The sequence below is a fragment of the Gopherus flavomarginatus genome, chromosome 12 (genome assembly GCF_025201925.1).
Source record: "Gopherus flavomarginatus isolate rGopFla2 chromosome 12, rGopFla2.mat.asm, whole genome shotgun sequence".
Classification (NCBI taxonomy): domain Eukaryota; kingdom Metazoa; phylum Chordata; order Testudines; family Testudinidae; genus Gopherus; species Gopherus flavomarginatus.
Genome location: NC_066628.1, coordinates 37,777,331 through 37,797,348, shown reverse-complemented (window position 1 = coordinate 37,797,348; position 20,018 = coordinate 37,777,331). Strand labels below are relative to the sequence as shown.

General features: G+C 50.5%; 1 protein-coding gene across 6 annotated transcripts in view; it reads right to left on the bottom strand.

The window, feature by feature from the left end:
• Window positions 1-20,018, bottom strand: part of CASKIN2 (CASK interacting protein 2) — a 90,465-nt gene that overhangs the window by 62,097 nt on the left and 8,350 nt on the right. For 5 of the 6 annotated variants that reach the window (XM_050920583.1, XM_050920585.1, XM_050920587.1 and 2 more), the window contains exons 1-2: window positions 10,706-11,083; window positions 5,531-6,302 (exon numbers count right to left, since the gene is read on the bottom strand). In XM_050920583.1, coding sequence (XP_050776540.1) covers window positions 5,531-5,627 — 97 coding nt within the window. In that variant the 5' untranslated portion in view covers window positions 5,628-6,302; window positions 10,706-11,083. Of the gene's footprint in view, window positions 1-5,530; window positions 6,303-10,705; window positions 11,084-20,018 lie in introns of those variants that run through there. The other variant, XM_050920584.1, reaches the window with a different exon arrangement.

Genomic DNA, 20,018 nt, shown 5'->3' with positions numbered 1-20,018 from the left:
CTGCACCCCTGCCAACGCTCCACAGCTGGAAAGCAGGCCAGGGAGGAGCCCATTGAGAAATTCTGGAGGGACAGACTAGCAAAGGAGTTATCAAAGTGAGGACCGTGCAGAGCTCACTGTTCACATGGTGTTAGCTCACCTGTTTGTTTCCAGCTACTGCATCACATTAGAAGCTGCTAAAAATACATGTCTAACCAGGGGCGGCTCCCGGCACCAGCGCAGCAAGCGCATGCCTGGGGCCGCAACACGTGGGGGGCGCCTGCCAGTCACTGTGAGGGCGGCAGTTAGGCAGGCTTCGGCGGCATGCCTGCGGGTGATCTGCCGGTCCCGCGGTTTTGGTGGCAATTCGGCAGCAGGTATGCCGAAGGCGCGGGACCAACAGATCACCCGCAGAAATGCCGTGGAATCCGCATGTCCAGCGGACCGCCCGCAGGCATGCCACCGAAGGCCGCCTGACTGCTGTGCTTGGGGAGGCAAAAACATAGAGCCGCCCCTATGTCTAACATTACTACTCCACACAAGGGACTGCTGTAGTTACCACAGGGATCTGATGTGACTGAATGGAGGAGGAAGTGGCCATTGGAAGGAGTGGAGACCACTGGACAAGCTCATGATGAGTTATTTGTATTACCAGAGAAGCCCCAGTCATAGGCCAGGAGCCCGCTGCACAGGATGCTGTTCAAACACAAAACAGAGACAGTCCCTGCCTCGGAGAGCTTACTAGTACTCGAGTAGAACAGAATCTACATGACAGAAAGGTCTGAGAACCCCTGGACTAGAACAATTGCAAATAACCTGCTAAAATACCGGTATCATGCCTTCTAACTAAGGACATTTGATACGTACGAGGTCTGGGAGCTCAGAAAGCCACTCTAGATGCTTTGTGGATGACTAAGGTCAGTGTCAGGTTGAAAATATCTGGACTGCACAGAATCAGGTTCAAAGCCTAACAGAGTTGATGTAGCTCTTTATCCTTCCAAGTTAATACTGTTTTGCCCAACTGGAGCCTCTTCCATCCAAGAACCTCAAAGCACTTTACATGCATGAATTAAATGAACCTCACAGACCTCCTGGGAACATGAAAGCAGGAAATACCCGTTCTCTTGGACTCTGCCTTAAAATCCAGGATCTTGCCTGCTCTGCACGGATATTAAAGCTCTTTCCCTGAGAGTATGGATTTGTCCCAGCATGCTTGGTCTAAAGTTTCTCCTCCTCCATGCAAGTAGAGGAGAAACTAGTTGACTGCCTTCACCCCAGAAGTGGCTAAATTTCAGTAAAGCTGTGAGCATGTAAACTTTGGAGATATTTTGCGATTCTTCAGGATGAACAATTAGCAAGCAAATCCCCATGGTAAATTCCATCCAGGAGCCTTCTTTGGTGGCTCAGCTGAATTAAACTCTGTCTTCCCCTCCTAACAGCTGGCACAGCTTGAGAGACTTCCCCCTTTCCAAGGGACAATGGCGACTGCAGCCCCAATTGTTCTGCTGGTCTCCTCCCCCAGGAATCTAATCTTGTGACACTCCCCTCCCCTCCCCAATCCCCCTCTTCTTTTTTTTCCAGGGCTACTGAGCCCCTCCCTGCCCAGCCAACTGGCTCATTGTTAACCAGCATGTCCAGCCAGGAAAGTGATTGATCACTAGGGAGAAAGGCCAAAGCCGGTGAAGGGTCGTTTAACAATTTCAGTTAAACTCTGCAGTGCTCAGACACTGAAGGGGAGGAGAGAGGGAGAGAGAGAAGGAACTTAAAACTTCTACCACTGCTCCAGGTGACAACCCCAACAGCAGTAGGGTCCACAGGCAATGCCACACTCTCCCTGGAGGTATATGGTTTGAGAGGCAGAACCCCTCCCCACTTGCAAAAGCGGCTACAGCAATGGGCACCCCCTGCCTTACAATATCATACTGACGTCTCCCAGCCCCATGGAGCTCCAGGATTAATGTGCTCTCACTACCAAGAAAAAAAAATTATCACGTGCCCCCAGGGCCTTGAAATAATAGGTGCTCTGACCCATTTGTGCACCAACATTTTCCAGGCCATGCACTGCCTAAGAATATGCACATTGAATATTTAACTGTGTGTCCCTGAAGTTCCCGCTGCCGGGACTGGCGCTTGATTCTTGGTTACGTGCAGCGACTTTTTTTTAGGCACAGGAGATCCCCGAGGGCTAATCACAGAGATGCGGCTTCGAATCCACTGAGACAGCAGAAGGACTCTTAGAGGGATTTTAAAAATCAGCATCACGGCCTGTCATATGGAAAGGCGCTTTAATGAGCAACAAAGGCAACTAGCGTTCTGCTCACCCGACATCTTAACAAAAAAGAGAGAGAGAATGAATCATAAGGGAGTAGAAGGCTCCTCTGGTGGAGGGACAGAGCCTCATGCAGCAGGGGAAACTTCAGAGCTCTCCTGCCACCATGTTATAGACTGATCCCATCTCTGGCTGGGGGTTCAGCCCTTGGGGGCAGCAAGGAGGGGACAAAGCCAGAGCAAAGCAATAGAGAACGTTCTCCAATTGCATTTGATTGAGATAGAGTAATCAGGTGATGAAGGCCCTAGGATGGAGGTGAGGGGGCCAGCCTTGCTGCTTCCCCTCCTAGCATGGGGGCACTCTCACCCCATTGTCTGTTACACCTCATCAGGCTTCCTTTTCAAGCCAAGCACACCAGCTGTACCAGTTCCTGCTTCACTAGTTTCTTCCTTAGTATTTAATCTGGAGATAGAAACGGGGGTTGTCCTTATTCTCAGCCCTTCCTTAAAGTCAGCTCCTGCTCTCCCTTTGTAGGATCACTAGCCTCTCTCAGAAAGCTTTCAGAGTGGCAGCCGAATTAGTCTGTATCAGCAAAAACAATGAGGAGTCCTTGTGGCACCTTACAGACTACCAAATTTATTTGGGTGAAAGTTTACGCCCAAATAAATTTTTTAGTCTTTAAGGTGCCACAAGAACTCCTCGGTGTTATTTCTCAGAAAGCTGTAGATCCTTATTTCCTCCTCCTCCTGAGAGCTAAGTATCTCTCCGCCCTCTGCCAAACCTGTATCATTCAGGCTGCCCCATGCCACCTGGCCTTGTGATAAGCAGGTGAGCAGACCTGTGCGTGATGTTCCCAATGTGCCGGGCTACTTCCTTGTACTGACTGGGAAAGTTCTTTCCAATTTGCATTTGGTGCAGCTGTCTAGGGAGCGTTTTGTTTCCGTAACCCCAGCACTGTGGATTTTCAGAGTTTAACCCCAACCTCCTCCCGCTCAAAGCTTTGCAGTGTCTGACCCAGCAGAGTTTATCCCTGCCTTGTTTTTAGAAACCCCCACCTCACTAACTTAGATTTTCCAGCACTGAACACACAGCCCTGAGCTGCTCCTAGTCTCTCCCCAAGTCAGTCTCAATTATTCCCCCCCCCCCACACACACACACACTTTTCTCCTCCTATGAAGCTTTTCACATGAATTCTTTTGCACTCGTGAGAAGTGCCAGACTGACAGACCTGGCAACAGGATGCCTGTATTCATAGCACAAGCACAGCACAAATGGTCAAACTTCCCCTATGCTGCACCACAACGCTGCCCTGGATGGACACTTCCCAGGATGAAAGATTTGCTGGCTATCCCTGGCCCATTCAGCCCCTAGCTTCTCTGCCAAGAGCACCATTAAACATGGTCGTTTTTATGATGTGAACACCTGTCTCTGGGGAACTGGACCAGGACCCACTCTCCCTACATTAACTTTCTTCCCCCCACCAGTTGGGCCCAGAGTCCAGCTTAAATCCATATCCCTTCTGGTTGAAGAAAGGGGAGTCTTTTAACATTAACCTTAAAGAGCATTTTAGCAGGATGGCTTTGCAGATCCAGAGTATGTTCTTCACCCTCATCTGCCCACCAACCCAGACCATTGGAGATAAAGGAGAAGCCATAATGTGCATTCAGAACTTCCCCTGCAAACAGACACACCCGAGTCTCCAATTGTTCCCCAGTGGTTCAGTTATCTCATGTGCTTTAGACTACCCTGTTTTACTTTTTCATCCTAATGGCTTCCTTATCCACTCAGCTGATTAGTCCGGTTAGTTCGCCTTTCCTCCCACTACCCTTCTGTTGATTCTCATACTCCTATGAGCTATTCCTATAGCTCAGTCTTCCTTCTTCTTAGCCAACACTCTGGTGCACCTGTGCGTGCTGGGTGTCACTCGTCTCACATATTCCACCTACTCACGGAAGAACCCTGAGAATGAAGGAGCTGAACCAAGACTCTGGAGCTGGACACCCCACACTTTTGAGAAGTTCTGATCTTAACTTTTGTCCCTAGGGCCCTAGATTTAGGATAAAATTCAAACCCTCCCACCCACCTCCATTTCATTCCAATTACCCTGCATGAGGGTGTCTGGGACATGGGCTGCTGACAAGGTCCTATCAACACCCCGTTCTTTTGTTTATTTCTCTAGGTCCTCAGACCCTAGGAACTCCCAGTCTGTCTCCCTCCACGTAGATCACTGCGGTCAAAACTTACAGGGGCTTCTTCTCTGCTCCCAACCAGGAATTCATCCACTGAGGACACAATCTCTTGTATCCGGATCTTTAGGAGAATCAGCACGATTGCGGCGTGACTGCACAATGTACCACCCACAGCTCTAACCATGGTGTTTCCTACCAATACCGCTGGCCCTCTCCTGGGTGTGGTTCAATGTCTTTTGCCCATAAGGAGGGTTGTGCTCAATAGGACTGCGTAATTCTCTCCCCGTCCCAGTGATACTGCTTTCCGTTGTCTCCTCTATACACAGTAACCCAGCCCTCACCTGTGTCTCCTTCCCCTGCCACTTCCATATTTCATCTATGACCTTTTCAGCCCTTGAGTGCCGCTTGGGGGACCCTCTGGGCTCCCACTCAACAACCAACAATGCACGCACATAAGCGGCCCCTATGAGTTTCTTTGCTGCAGTGACAAGAGTCTCCCCCTTTATCACAGCCTGGTCAGTGCAAGCACACAGAACCGGCTTTAAATTCATTCCTACTTCAGCTCTGCAGCTGACCTTTAAGAGTATACAGGAAAGAGACGGGCACTACTGAAGGGTTAAACATTACCAGACTTAAAGAATCTGAAATTCAAGGCCTGACAATTGGTTCCAGTTGACTGGCTTGGACGGTAATTTTTCACAAGATAAATCTGACCAGAAGGAAGTAGCAATGACTGAAGGACCCTCTGCGCCAGCATGCCCCACAGGAGCTGTGGTGCTCACTTTCCTTTGGTGATTTTCTGTCACCCTTCCCTCCATCTGTCCCACACATTTCAGGGTTCCCACACAGAGGCTACTAGAAGCATTATCTTTTACATTATCAGCAAGATCTGGATTTACACCCCCAGCCCCTGACTGCAGAGTAGTCTCCACTCCAGGGCACAAGTGCCAGGCTTCACATGCCCTGTTCCCAAGGACTCACACACCAAGGCCCTAAGAGTAGAATTCACAGCAACTGGCAAGAGATGCAGCAAGCAGCAATGCCCAGGTTCCTTCAGCTCCCTGTTGCTGCATTAAGAGGCAAAGGTACTCACTGCTCTTGGATGCTTTGACCTTGGCCACCAGTTTCTGCACACCAGGTACATCCCCATTTTTCACAGCCTGGATCAGCTCCTGCTCTCGCCCCATCATGGACAGGTCAGAGTGGTAGGGGAGTGAAAGGAAGAGGTCCTCAGATCCCTCCGGTTCATAAAGCCATGGGCGCGCACGTAGCAACTCCTCAAAATGCTCTCGAATGGAGGAAAAGCCCAGCAAGAAAAATTTTTTAAAATCCCACGAGACATAAAAAAAAGCCTTTATAAAAGGATCTCTCTGTTAATGGTGATAAATGCAGCTAGGAGTCACTTTCCTCTTGAAGGGGATGGAGTTGGGGATGCAGTCTGGTTAAAAAACATGCAATCACTTAAACAAAAAATAGTTCTGTACTTGGGGACCGACTCCAAGCAGCAACAGGGCCCCACAAGACAAAGCCAAGCTGTTTGGAGGAGGGGGCCGGGAGCGTTTGCATTGAGAAGGGTCTGGCCTCTTACCCGAACCTGTGTAAAGCTCTCAGAGAATGAGGGGTCATGTTTTGCTTCCTTCGCACCAGGCTGAGCTGTGCTGATGATTCCCTAATTCTTCCCAAAGGGATTATGTGCTTCTTTCCATCTGGAAGTTATAGACCCCCTCTCTCTCTCTTATCCCCTTCATGCTGGCATTCCTCTCCATGCCGTCTCTGCCAGTCACGCTGCAGACCCCCTGGGGGCTGGGCAATCAGACCTTGGTCAGATAGTCCTAGTGGAGAGGTTGTCGTGGTGCTCCCAGTACCTGTGAACATCAACAGCAGGGTCAGGTTTCAAAGGCTATTTACTTATCAGCGTCATTAAAACAGTCCATTGCGACTGCTTCTGTGGCCACGCCGAAGAACAAATAGTTTGACTATATTTAGTACTGGCAGAAGTCAGAGTATCCTCGTGTTAACAGGGCTGCAGGAGCAGAGTGGGAGAGGCCCTGTACTGCAGACGTCCTAACAGTAGGTGCTGTGGACTGGCCTAGTGGGCACAAGAAACAGGAGATCAGATTGGCCCCCCAGCATGGATGCTCTGGGAAGGTCACGAGTGCCCTGTCCTGCCACACATGCATGCAGGAGGGAATGGAGCCAGTAGTGAGAGGAGCAAGAGCGTGGGCACAAGCCTTGCCTCCCCCGCCCCCTTGCACACCAGCAATTGTCCGGGCACACTACACCCTTTCTAAAGGTGGATCACGAGCCTCCAGGGAGTGCGCTCCCCCCGGCGCCCTTGAAGTGTTCTGCCTGCATAGGACACAAGCAGGCAGAAAGTTTCCTCAACCACTAATTGAGTGCTGTGCCTCCTTCCCGACCCCAGCAGAGCCCTGGCCATGGGGAAGATAGACTACAATGGGAGCATGGTCTAGGGGCTGCAGCCAGGGACAGGGAGTCTGGACTCCCTTAGGTTCTTCTCTTGGTTCTTTAACCATTTTGATGCATGGCCTTGGGAAGTCACTTAACCTCTCTGTGCCTCGGTGTACACATCTCTATGTGGCTTTAAGAATCTCCTCTCTTAGAGGAGCTGTAATTAGTGTCCTCAGATGAAAGGTGTGATGGAAATGGAAGGTATAACAACCCTCTTGGAGTGTGATGGACTTCAGCGTCTGTCTAGATACTGATATGGCCATCACTACGGTATCAGAGTGCCTTACTGAGAGCAACTCCACCAGCCAGGACAGGACAGGACAGGACAGGACTGTAATCTGAATTCACTACTGCTACTTTTTCTCCTAGCAGTTTTAAAGAATCCCAGTGATGAGCTTCCAGCCCGTTCCCTGAACATTTAGGAGGACAGAATTCCAGCCCGTTACTCCTAGTCAGGCCGCCTTGGCCTTGCCGAACATTTCGTCTCTCCTTATGCCTTGCGAACATAGATACTGCCTTCAGAATTAACTGGGAAGCTCCAGTGCACTGGGATTTAAAAGATACCCATTAAGAAGGTTATTAGCACACGAGCATTCTCAGGCAATGAGCTGAGCACAAGCTGGCAGAGTGACTGTACTCAGAGGAGAGAGGAGAATCAAAATTTAATTCAGCCCCCAGCAAGCCAGTTCCCTGCTGGCGGACTGTGTCTCCATCTCGGTGCATAGGGCATCCTTTCAGAAACTGAGGTTTCCCCTGCAGTGTTACAGGATGGGGGCCCCACCACACTCATTCCTACCCGCCAAAAGTCTCCCCACTTCCAACCTCTAAATTTAGATTTATTCTAACATGAAGTTTTTTAAATGGCATTCTCTACATTTCTAGACTTCTCTCATGTTTTAGCCATGCATCTGGGAGCTTCTCTTCACCCTGTCATGAAATCTTGGGAGAAGCAGTGTGTGCGAGAGAAAATAAGAAATATTGACACAAGCTGCCAAACTGCTGTCAGATAGCTACCATTCTTCATTAGCACCAAATTAGAACCAGCAAACTAGTGCTACTAGGCTCCACTTTCTGTTACTAGTCACTTGAGCCATGGATTCTCTAGATCTCCCTTTCTTAAAGCTCCTGAGACGCATCCTTGGCTGTTTATAATGTTGAGTTCTGTTGTAATAACTGGGACTACAAATCTACCCGAATTCTAAAATCAACTGTAAAAATTATATGAAAGTTCATATGATGTTATAACCACCTAGGCTGACAAATGGTGATGAAAAGTAGATCGGGGAGAGACCAATCTAGCCTCCTGCACCCTCATATATTAGCACCAAGTCAGACTCTTGGAAAAACACTGCAAAGGGAAGAGGGCAAACCCATAAAGCTAAGATCATTGCCTGGTAAGGGAAACACACCAGTGTGTGACTGCAGGATGGGACTGAAAGGGTAGCCACACCTCTGGGCGGCACAGTGGCACCCGCCAGGCAATGACAGCCTTCCCTGTCGTGGAGGGGCACCATCAATCAGTCTTGCCACTGCTAATACTGTGATTGGCTTCTCACTGGCAGGGTGCTGTCTATAAAGGCGTTACCAGGTGGAACTAGGCTTTTTCTTGCTCCCCCCATCGCTGCCTAATACCCCTGCCACTGAGTTTCCCTTGTGACCCTGGGTGATTAATGCGGACCAGGGTGTGGGATGGGACTAGCAAATGCCCTTGATTTGTGAGCTTTGGCAACAACTCTCCCCACTCCTGAAGTCGTCGTTACACATCTTGGAGGAAACTCTTTCCTTGTGGACCAGGGGCTTGAACTACTCATAGGAGCAGAGGGAGGCTGGGCTGTAACAAGACAGCTCTTCCCAGCAGATGTTGCATCTTGGTCTGAGCAGTTTGGAGAGGCACATGCAGACCAAAGGTTGTCAAATGGGCATAGAAAGGCATCAAGGACATCTGCACATTCAGCAGATGTTGAGATGCTGAACCTCAGCCTGCGAGGCCTTATGTGTGCACATCATGCAAACAGAAGATCTTTTCAACCTGGACAGACTGTCTGAAATTGAGAACGGGTTTGTTGGTAGAATTTACCAGCTAAATTCATGCCTAGTGGCATCTGAGTTTGCCCTGGCAGAGGGGTTAGACTCTTCCCTGCTTGGTACACTTAGAATTATTTGGAGACACCATGTCTCCAAACCCCAGGGCTGGGGCAGCAGCCTTTCCTACAAGTCAGAGGCTAGCTCATTTTCTGTGCTGAAGGGGTTGGATTTGCAGGGATACCCAGACTCGCATGGTAAGGCTTGGGATTTCTGCATGCAGCAGCCTATATGTGATTACAGGCCTTGGGTTTATGCTGGCCGATTAAACCCTAGGCAGCTAGGTTGTTCTCAACTTGCATATTATAAGCGGGTTGTGATGCACATCACATCGCAACTCAGGTTGGCGGTCACATCCCCACTTCACTGCTGCCAGGTCAGGCTGCTTTCGGGGTTTCTCTCTATCCTCACGTTATAATCAAGTTGCGGCCACTTGGCTTAAGTCTAATGCTTGTGTCCATCCTCGTTGCTCCTCGCCATAAGCAAACATGAATTGGGTTAATAGAACATCTCCTGGAACCTCAGTTACTGCAGCAGCTTAAAGCTGTTTGGTTTCAGTCTGCTTCAGCACATCTTACCCAACTTCGCTTTGATATCATCCAAACACACCGGCACTTGACTTTTTTATACTGAAGATTTTTTTAAGTCAGTCTACACTAGGAAGCAGGCTCATATCGGAATGCCAGCTACTCCGCCAACCTCGTCCAAGACTCTGCGTAACCAAGAGTTAACAATCTGCACCTCTCAAGCTTCACAAGAGTGCAGCAGTATCAGATGTAGTCCTGAGTGAGAAGTATTTCTCCCTCTGCTCCCTGTCCGTGTTTATAGGCAATAGTCTGGAATGTGATTTGCTGTATACAGTGATAGCAAACAACCCTCCCACTACATGAGAAAGCTAATCTTTCAACCCAGGAATTCACCTGGAGACCCCAGGAATCTGAAATATTCCTTCAAACAACTGGGGAGGGGGGGAGGGCAAACAGTAGAAATATGTAAGGGGAGGAGTAGAGCTGCTGAACAGCAATTTAAAAACAAAACAAAAAAAAACCCAACCCTAAAGGGCGGTCTGGAGAAGGTCTCCACACCCCCTGCCTTCAGAAGGGGAAAACCTGATGCAAAGGTTACTATGATGGAAACACAGTACAATCATAACAGTAAACACTTAGCCCTGAGGCATCTCCTCTACCAGGCACTATAGAGACCTAAGAAAATCTAGTCTCTCCCCCTCACCCAAGTATACTTAATCACCCCCATATCACAAATGGGGAAGTTGAGGCTGTGATGTTCAAGGCACTTGCCCAAGACCACACAAGGAGCAAGTTCCAACAAAAGCCAAATGGAGGGGATTATAAAGGAAGGAGGAGGGGGAGGAACAGTCTACTGAAAAAGAGGGAAAAAAAGCCAACCTGGAGCACTTCTCTTAAGAGACTAAAATGATAAAAAACAGTAAAGAACAAATTAACCTGGGGCAGAAGAACGTTATTACGCAGCTCTGACAAAGGGGATCTTTGAACTTCTTTTACTCGAGGCTTTAAACAAATATTTTCAGATCAAAACGCTGAACGGGACCCGCGGAGCTGAGCCTTTTAAAGGAATTTGAAAGCTACAGCACAGGCACCAGTGACCCAGCAAGCGGGGAATAAGGGAAAGTCATTCTCTGCGGGCAGCAAACCGCCCGCACCAATTCCCGCCCCGCTCTTTCTTCTCCATAACTCACCTCCCCAGGAACTCCCCTGCGTTTCCAACAGGCAAAGTTGCAAATCCAATTCCTTCTCAGCCACGTCTGCCCCTGGCTGGAGAGCGTTCTCCCACCCCCACCCCCGCAGAGCTGGTGTAATAAAAGCCAAGAGCAGATCTCCACTTCCACACAAAAATGCCTTTGATCTCTTACAGTCCTGGACTCGGGGGGAAAGAGGGAGGAGGGGATCAAATCCCCAGGCGCTGGAACTGCAAAGCAGAGCTGCTGCTGCTGCAACAATATCCCCCTTGGTCCTCAGAGCCCTGCCTGGCCTGCTAGGGACTCCCACGGGCACGGCCAACCCCGCTGCTGAAAGTGACCGGTCTAGTCAGTCTCACAGGGCGCCTAGGAACTCTGGAAAGTCTCTCTCCCCCTGCCCGCTCGGTCTGTCTCCCTGCAGGAAATCCCACCCAGCCTCCGCTCCGTCCCTCCTGATTGGAAAAGCAAAGGGGGCTGCACGAGCTGGGCAGGGCCAGGGCTGCTGTCAGTCAGGGTGATGCGGGTCCAGATTTGGGCAAGGGGAGGGGCGAGTGGAGGGTGCTACCTGAGACTCTAGTGTCACTGCAACAGGGAGCATGTGCCCAGGTGTGCGCGCCTTCGGGCTGGAGCCTTCTCCCCAGCCAGAGCCTGGTGGAAGGGCGAGAGAGGCGTCCCAGCCCTTAAATACTAGCCTGTGCCCTTCCCTTCCAGCTGCAGGGAGCACAGGGTGTATGGGCGGCCAGTTATCTATGGGAGCAGGGAGAACTACAGGGCTGGGGCGAGCTTCACAGCAAACCGGTTCCTCTCTTTCCTTGCAACTTTCAACTCAGTTCTGAGATTCAGTTTAAACACTTTAAAAACAATGCCAGCGAAGTGCTGCCAGTGCCACTTTAGTCCCTGCTGGTAGGCAGCCCAGGTGAGATCTCAGCTCTAAGGAGTTCCTGCACCTCCCTCCCAAGGCTGGATTCTTTACCAGGGAGCTTGCTGGAGCAGCTCATTACTGTTTTAGATTTGTTAAGTGCCAGCCATGCGCTGAAGCAATTGTTTTACTGCTTTTTGGTGTTTCCAAGTCTAGAACTTTAGGGTCCGGGGTGCATTTCAAACTCTGCAATCACCCCTGGAGCCATCCCTCTGTGTACATGTGATGCATTCTTTTCCCTCACTAGGCTCTGTGGATTTTGTGTGAGCTGGAGGGTAGGCCCCAGTCCTCTGAGATGTCACCTTTACTGCAGGGATCCAACTGTGCATAGCTCAGGTCCCACCATGTCAATCCCATAACAAGCTCTGCACATTAGGATTCTGCACAAATGGGACTTTGGTGGGGTTCCACATGGGTGCAGGGCTCCTTGCAGGATTGGGGCATTAGACCATCAGCTCTTTTGGGGCAAAGACCTTGCCTTCCTTGTCTGTAAAACATTCGATGTCCCTATGGCACGATACAAGTAATAGTTAATCACCTTTAATCTTACTACAGTGAACCATCCAAAATAAGTGACCATCAAAAATGAGTTACTGAAGGCTGCTTCCTAACAAAAGTGGAGCAGAACTGTAGTCAGTAGGACTGCCTTGTCAGAGGGGTTCTTAGAACAGGAGGTTGCCTAATAAAGCTAGACAGCTTTCACTGCATGGTACCACTGGATTATCAACAACTAATCAGATTAAAAACCCATACATTGGCTTAAATCACTAAAGGCCCAACCCACAGCTCCTGTTGGCTTTTGTGGGAGTCATAAGTACTCAGCACTTCTCCAGATCAGCCCCTAAGAAATTACACCAAACTATAGTTTATTGGGCAACATGAATAATGAGGAAAATTGCAGGGCTGGCTGAGAAGGAAGAGCTGGAGTTCTAAAATACCCCATCTTCTCAGTTCCGATTTAAAAAAAAAAAAAGATTATGCACATTTGATTAGAAATGTCAACGTTTTACAGCTGCTATTTTGAAGCGCGATGCTATAAGTAATCTTGCTAGGAAGTGACATGAAGTTAAAGGTCTTGTTGTTTATTATGTGATTTTGTCAGAGCTTGTAAAGCGCATTGACATTTATACTAATCCCTCGAATTTATGTAGTAACTTTGTCCTTTTAAGGATCTTAATTAAGCTTCACAACACCCTGGGAAGCAGATAAGCCCACTTTGTAGATGGGAAACTAAGGGCTGGTCTACACAGTTTTTGTACCAGTGTCATTATTTCCTTCAGAGACCTGAATTTCTATCAGTATAGTTACACGGATACAATCCCTAGCATGGGATTATATCAGTATAACGGTATCTTATAGCAGTACTGTGATGCAGTAGGGACTGTCTGTGTGGGGAGTGGGAGAGCAGGGGAGGACTTTAGGAGATGGACGATGCCAGAGCCTGTAACCTGAGCTAGGTAAGGGAGGGGAAAGGTCAACACCTTTGCCCGGGAAGGGGACAAAGGAAGGGAGTGGCAGGAGGGAAGCAGTTGGAGTTTGGGCTTGGGGCTGGATGGGCGGAATTCAGGGTATCCTAGCTGGGATCCAAGCACCCTGAAAGCCCAGAAGGACTCGGTGGAGGGGTCCTGACTGTGCCTGCAAGCTCTGCTGTAACCTGTGTTCCTGTTGTCCAATAAACCTTCTGTTTTACTGACTGGCTGAAAGTCACTGTGGGTCCCAGGAAGAGGGGTGCAGGGCCGGACTCCCCCACACTCCGTAACAACTGGTGGCAGCGGTGGGATATACTGCACCCCGTGGACGGCGCTTCCTGCAGTAAGTGACTGGGGAGCAGTAAAACGAAGGGGTGGTTAACCCCTGGGAGTGTGTGCCCAGTGAGAAGGACTTTGCAGTAACAGGGTCCCCCGGGGGATTGCAGCGAGCGGTCCCAGGGGCGGAGGAGTCTGCAGCTCGACCCTGGCAGAGAGGTGGTGACCTCAAAAAGGGCTGGTGCACTAGGGGTCCCCTGGAAACCGTGGGGAGCGGCGAGCACCCCGGCCTGTGAGTGGTCAGCAGAAAAATGTATGCCAAGCGGCGCAAGTGTGACCTGGTGGAGCTGTGCAAGCAGAGGGGGCTGCACCCAGGGAGACGCACCAAGGACCAGCTGATTGCCCAGCTGGAGGAGGAAGACCGCATAAATGAACGGAGCCCTGTCGCTGAGGGAAGCAGCCGAGCAGATGCAGCGCAGGCACCAGTGTCTGTCCCCGCTGGGAGTGGTCAGCCGGCGGACGAGGGCTTCCCGAGACCCCCCCCTTCCTAGGCGTAGAGGAAGGGCGGGGAGGAGCCCAGTGTATACCGAGGGCACCGTGACACCCCCGGCCAGCAGGGGATCTGCCCGGCGAAGCCCACCCCCCAGCAGGGGATCCTCCCGGCAACGCTCGGCATCCGTGGAGCGGATGCGGCTGAAATATAAAAGGGAGCTGAGACGGGAGGAGCTCAAGTTAAAGAGGCGAGAGCTAAAGGAGAAGGCGAAACAGCGTAAACATGAGGAGAACCAGCGCCAGCGTGAGCAGAAGAAGAAGAAAAACCAGCGTAAACATGAGCGGAAGAAAAAGAAGAAACAGCGTAAACATGAGCTGGACCTGGCCCAGCTGAGGAGCAGTGAGGCCCCAGCTGCGGTGAGTAAGGGGGGACCCAAGCCTACAAAGAGCTTTAATAAGCACTTGCTGCCCCGGCGTAAGGAGGGGGAGGACATAGATACCTTCCTAACGGCCTTTGAGAATGCCTGCGAGCTGCACAGGGTTGACCCTGCAAACAGGATCGCAGTTCTCACCCCCTTACTGGACTCCACAGCCGTGGAGGTGTACAGCCGACTGAAAGGGGCGGAGGCAGGGGACTACGAACTGTTCAAACAGGCCCTGCTCCGCGAGTTTGGGCTGACTCCTAAGATGTACCGGAAAAAGTTCCGGAGCCAGCGTAAAACCCGTGAGGTTACATACCTACAACTGGTCAACCGGGCGCAGGGGTATGCCCGCAAGTGGACAGCTGGGGCCCAAACTAAAAAGGACCTGCTTGACCTATTCATACTGGAGCACCTGTACGAGCAGTGCCCGTCCGACCTGAGGCTGTGGTTAATGGACCAGAAGCCGGAGAACCCGCAGCATGCAGGCCAGCTGGCCGACCAATTTGTGGACAGTCGGGCAGGGGATGGCAGAAAGAAGTCTCAAAGGAGCAGGCCTGCCTCAACGCAAAAAGAAAGTCAACATGGGACCTCCCAAAGGGGGCCTATGGAGAACCCCCCCAAAAGGGGAACATCCAGCGGCAGGTCCCTCCGACCCGCTCAAGGGGACCCACGAGATATGGGCTGCTATCGCTGTGGCCAACGAGGTCACATACGGGCCCAGTGCCCCAAGCTCAGGGACAGACCAAGCAGACCCAACCCGCAGAGGGTGGACTGGGTAAAAACCCAATCGGAGGAGGGGCTACATTCCCAGGAAAGGGGGGTTGGCAACATACCACCTATGGATGCTCCCGGTTCCGGGTTTTTGGTTTACCGGGTGGGCGCGGGGCTGCCCCTCCGGAAAGAGTGCATTGTTTCCCTGGAAGTGGATGGGAGGAAGGTCACTGGGTACTGGGACACGGGCGCAAAGGTGACGCTGGCCCGGCCCGAGGTGGTGGCCTCAGATCGGATGGTGCCCGACACCTACCTGACCCTGATGGGCGTGGGCGGGACCCCATTCAAGGTACCCGTGGCAAGGGTACACCTGAAATGGGGGGCCAAGAAGGGCCCCAAGGATGTGGGGGTACACCAATATTTGCCCACTGACGTGTTAATGGGAGGGGACCTTAAGGACTGGCCTACTAACACCCAGAGTGCCCTGGTCGTGACTCGTAGTCAGAGTCGGCAAATGGCACTGCACCCCAAAAACGGGAAAGGTACTCGACCTGAGGTGCAGGACCCTAACTCAGGGAGCGGGGAACGCCCAGGGGCACGGTGCAGAGAGGCTGCGGCCTCAGACCCAGCCAGCAAGGGAGAGCCGGTCCCCATTCCTGTCCCAGCTGCTGAGTTCCAGGCCGAGTTGCAAAAAAATCCCTCCTTGCGGAAGCACCGGGACCGGGCTGACCTTAGTGCGGTACAGACCATAAGAAAAGGTTGCAAGGAGAGGTTCCTGTGGAAGAAGGGGTTCCTGTACCGAGAATGGGCTCCCCCAGGGGAAGTAAAGTCATGGGGGATCAGGAGGCAGTTGGTGGTTCCCCAAAAGTTCCGTCACAAGCTGTTGTACCTGGCCCATAACATCCCTCTCGCAGGGCACCAGGGAATCCGGCGCACCAGGCAGAGGCTGCTACAGAACTTTTACTGGCCTGGGGTCTTTACCCATGTCCGACAGTACTGCCAATCCTGTAATCCCTGCCAGAGGGTGGGGAAGGCCCGGAACAAGGGGAAAGCAGCTTTAAGGCCTTTACCCATCATAGAAGAACCTTTCCAAAAGGTGGCCATGGACATAGTGGGACCTCTCAGCAAAACGACCCGGTCAGGGAAGAAATACATCCTGGTGGTGGTGGATTTTGCCACTCGCTACCCCGAGGCGGTGGCCTTGTCCTCTATCAAAGCAAACACAGTGGCAGATGCGCTGCTGACAATTTTCAGCCGGGTGGGGTTCCCCAAGGAGGTCTTAACGGACCAGGGGTCCAACTTCATGTCGGCCCTGCTCCGGTCCTTATGGCAAAAATGTGGGGTCCAGCACAACTGGGCCTCAGCGTATCACCCCCAGTCCAACGGGCTGGTAAAAAGGTTCAACGGAACGCTAAAAATAATGCTAAAAACATTTATGAACCAGCATCCGCAAAATTGGAACAAGTACTTACCTCACCTGCTGTTTGCGTACAGGAAGGTACCCCAGAAATCTACTGGGTTTTCACCTTTCAAACTGTTGTATGAAAGGCGGGTGAGGGGGCCCCTAGACCTAATAAGGAACTGGCCGAGCTCATGGGCCTGGCCAGGAAAAATCTGGCCCGAGCCCAAAGAAGGCAAAAGGTCTGGTATAACCGCACAGCCCAAGCCCGTGCCTTCGCCACCAAAAATCAGGTGATGGTTCTCATCCCCGTGAGAAAAAACAAACTCCAGGCCGCCTAAAAAGGGCCCTTCAAGGTTATCAAGCAACTAAATAAGGTAAACTATGTGGTGAAGCTGTCAAACCGGGCACATCACCGTCGGGTGTACCATGTAAACATAATAAAACCATACTATAATAGGGGAAATGTGGTGTTGGCCGTGTGTAAACATTGGGAGGGGCAGAAAAATAACCCCTTAGTAAATCTATTCCCTGGAACAAAAGCTGGTTCCCCCCTGGAGGCAATTCCCCTCTCTAAGCAACTAACCCCGGGCCAGCACGCTAAAATCAGGGGGGTGCTGCATCTGTACAAACAGCTGTTTTCCAACCAGCCTGAACGCACTAATTTAACTGTCCACCGGGTAAAAACCGGGTCACACCCCCCTATAAAATGCTCCCCTTTTCGGGTCACTGGTAAAACTGCCCAAAATCTTAAAAAAAGGGTCAGAAACATGCTGGCTTTAAAAATAATCCAGCCGTCTTCCAGCCCTTGGGCCTCGCCAGTAGTGCTGGTTCCCAAAAAGAATGGGTCAATCCGGTTCTGTGTAAACTATCAAAAGCTCAATGCCATCACCGTATCTAATGCCTACCCTATGCCCAGGCCTAACAAGCTCCTAAACAAGCTGGGAGGTGCACGGTACCTCACCACTATAAATCTTACCAAAGGCTACTGGCAAGTGCCGCTGGACGCAAATGCCAGGCTAAAATCGGCCTTTATCACCCCTCTGGGGCTCTATAAGTTTTTAACCCTGCCCTTCGGCCTCAAGAAAGCGCCGGCCACCTTCCAGCGCCTGGTAAATCAGCTACTAAGGGAAATGAAAAGTTTTGCCGTGGCGTATATTAACAACATCTGCGTCTTCAGCCAAACCTGGAAGGACCACGTGTCCCAGGTTAAACAAGTCCTAAACCAACTCCAAAAGGCTGGGTTAACAGTAAAGGCTAAAAAGTGCAAGGTGGGAATGGCTAAAGTATCTTACCTGGGCCATCGGGTAAAAAGCGGCTGCCTAAAGCCAAAACCAGCCAAGGTGAAGGTAATCAAAAACTGGCCTGCTCCCCAAACCAAAAAGCAGGTCCAGGCCTTTATTAAAATGGCGGGGTACTATCAAAGGTTCGTGCCCCACTTCAGTGCCATAGCCGGCCCCATCACTAAACTGTGCAAAAAGGAAAAGCCAAACAAGGTAATCTGGACTAAGCAGTGCCAAAAGGCTTTCCGGGCGCTAAAAAAGGCTCTGGTTAGCAACCCAGTTCTGGCAAACCCAAATTTTAACAAACCCTTTATGGTGTTCACCAATGCCTCAAACACAAAACTGGGGGCGGTGTTAATGCAAAAAAATAAAAAGGAAAAAAAACACCCCATCGTGTACCTAAGTAAAAAGCTGCTACCCCAAAAACAAAGCTACGCGGCCATCAAAAAAAAATGCCTGGCCATGGTGTGGGCCCTTAAAAAGCTAAAGCCATATCTCTTTGGGCAACACTTCACCGTGTACACCAACCACTCTCCCCTAACCTGGCTGCACCAAATAAAAAAAGCCAACGCCAAGCTCCTGAGGTAAAGCCTGCTCCTGCAGAACTATAACATGAACGTGGTCCATGTAAAAAAAAGTGCCAACCTAACAGCAAATGCGTTGTCCCAAAAAGGGGACCCTAAACTTCCCCAGGTCACTGGGCAGAGTGACCCCGCTCAGTTCAGTCTCAAAGGGGGGAGAGATGTGATGCAGTAGGGACTGTCTGTGTGGGGAGTGGGAGAGCAGGGGAGGACTTTAGGAGATGGACGATGCCAGAGCCTGTAACCTGAGCTAGGTAAGGGAGGGGAAAGGTCAACACCTTTGCCCGGGAAGGGGACAAAGGAAGGGAGTGGCAGGAGGGAAGCAGTTGGAGTTTGGGCTTGGGGCTGGATGGGCGGAATTCAGGGTATCCTAGCTGGGATCCAAGCACCCTGAAAGCCCAGAAGGACTCGGTGGAGGGGTCCTGACTGTGCCTGCAAGCTCTGCTGTAACCTGTGTTCCTGTTGTCCAATAAACCTTCTGTTTTACTGACTGGCTGAAAGTCACTGTGGGTCCCAGGAAGAGGGGTGCAGGGCCGGACTCCCCCACACTCCGTAACAAGTACATCTTACTTCCATTCTCATACAGGAATAAGCTACACTGGTATAAGCACCTTTGCACTGAAATAACTGTCTTCCCACAAGGAGGGTTGCGCGATTTTAATTATAATGGTATAGTTAAAGTGGTACAATTTGCATGTGAAGACAAGTTCTAAAACACAGGAGTCAAGGCCAACATTTCTAAACTAGGGTGCCAGTTAAGCACTTGGCCTGATTTTCAGCTATACCGAGCCACTACAATTCCCAATGACGGCTTTGAACATTAACCCACGTATTTAGGTTCTTTACTTTATGTAAATAAATTTGAAAATTTTGGCTTAAGTTACTTGCCTGAAGGCACACAGCAATTGTTGCGGTAGGGCTGGGATTAGAAGACAGTAGAGTCACGTTACCTATCAGTAAACCACACAGCTTTTTAACCCTTGGAAAGCTAATATTTCTTCCTCTTGATCATTTAGTAAGAACTGTTGGTGTCCCAGAACACCAGACTCCAGCGAAGGCACTTTGTAGCACTACAGACAAAGCATTAGGATGTCTGATTTATTTTCATGGCATCCATAGTATAGGTTCCAAGAGGGATGATCATCAATAAAGAAAAACCCTACACAAAATTTCATCTCAAAGCTAAATATCTCATAGCAATTAAGAGAGCTGTGTGTTGTCAGAGCTATCCCGTGAGGCTGGGGAAGTAGGACAGATCTGTCCAGAGCTGGGGAGAAAGGGCTCTTTTCTGCCTGACTAATCACCCCCTCTACTGCACTGGAGTGGGTTCCAAGCTCCTTTTAAAAATTCTTTTCCTTGGAGTGAACCTGGGCAGTGGATCAGAGCTGAATGAACTCTATTGCTGCATTTCTGGTGCAACTTTGGGGGAGGGAACAGGCAGGAGCACAGCTAAAAGCTCACCTCAGGCCAAGTCCTCACTTTCGCGGGGCCTGGTTTTCAAAGGTGCTGAGCACTTGCAGCTCCCATTGACTTCAGCTAGAACTGTGGGTCAATGGCTTTGAAAATCCAGCCCTTAGTGAGTTCTATGTACATGGGATAGAACTGCTCAGATTCCCTCAAGGACTTTCCCTTTTACACTAAAGAGAACCTCTGTCTAGTTGAGACAATATTGCCATCTAGAGGTGAGTAGTACAACCTTCCCATTGCAGGCTATTGGTAGGGATTGATTATACTGGATTGTATTCTTTTTAAACAAGAAGT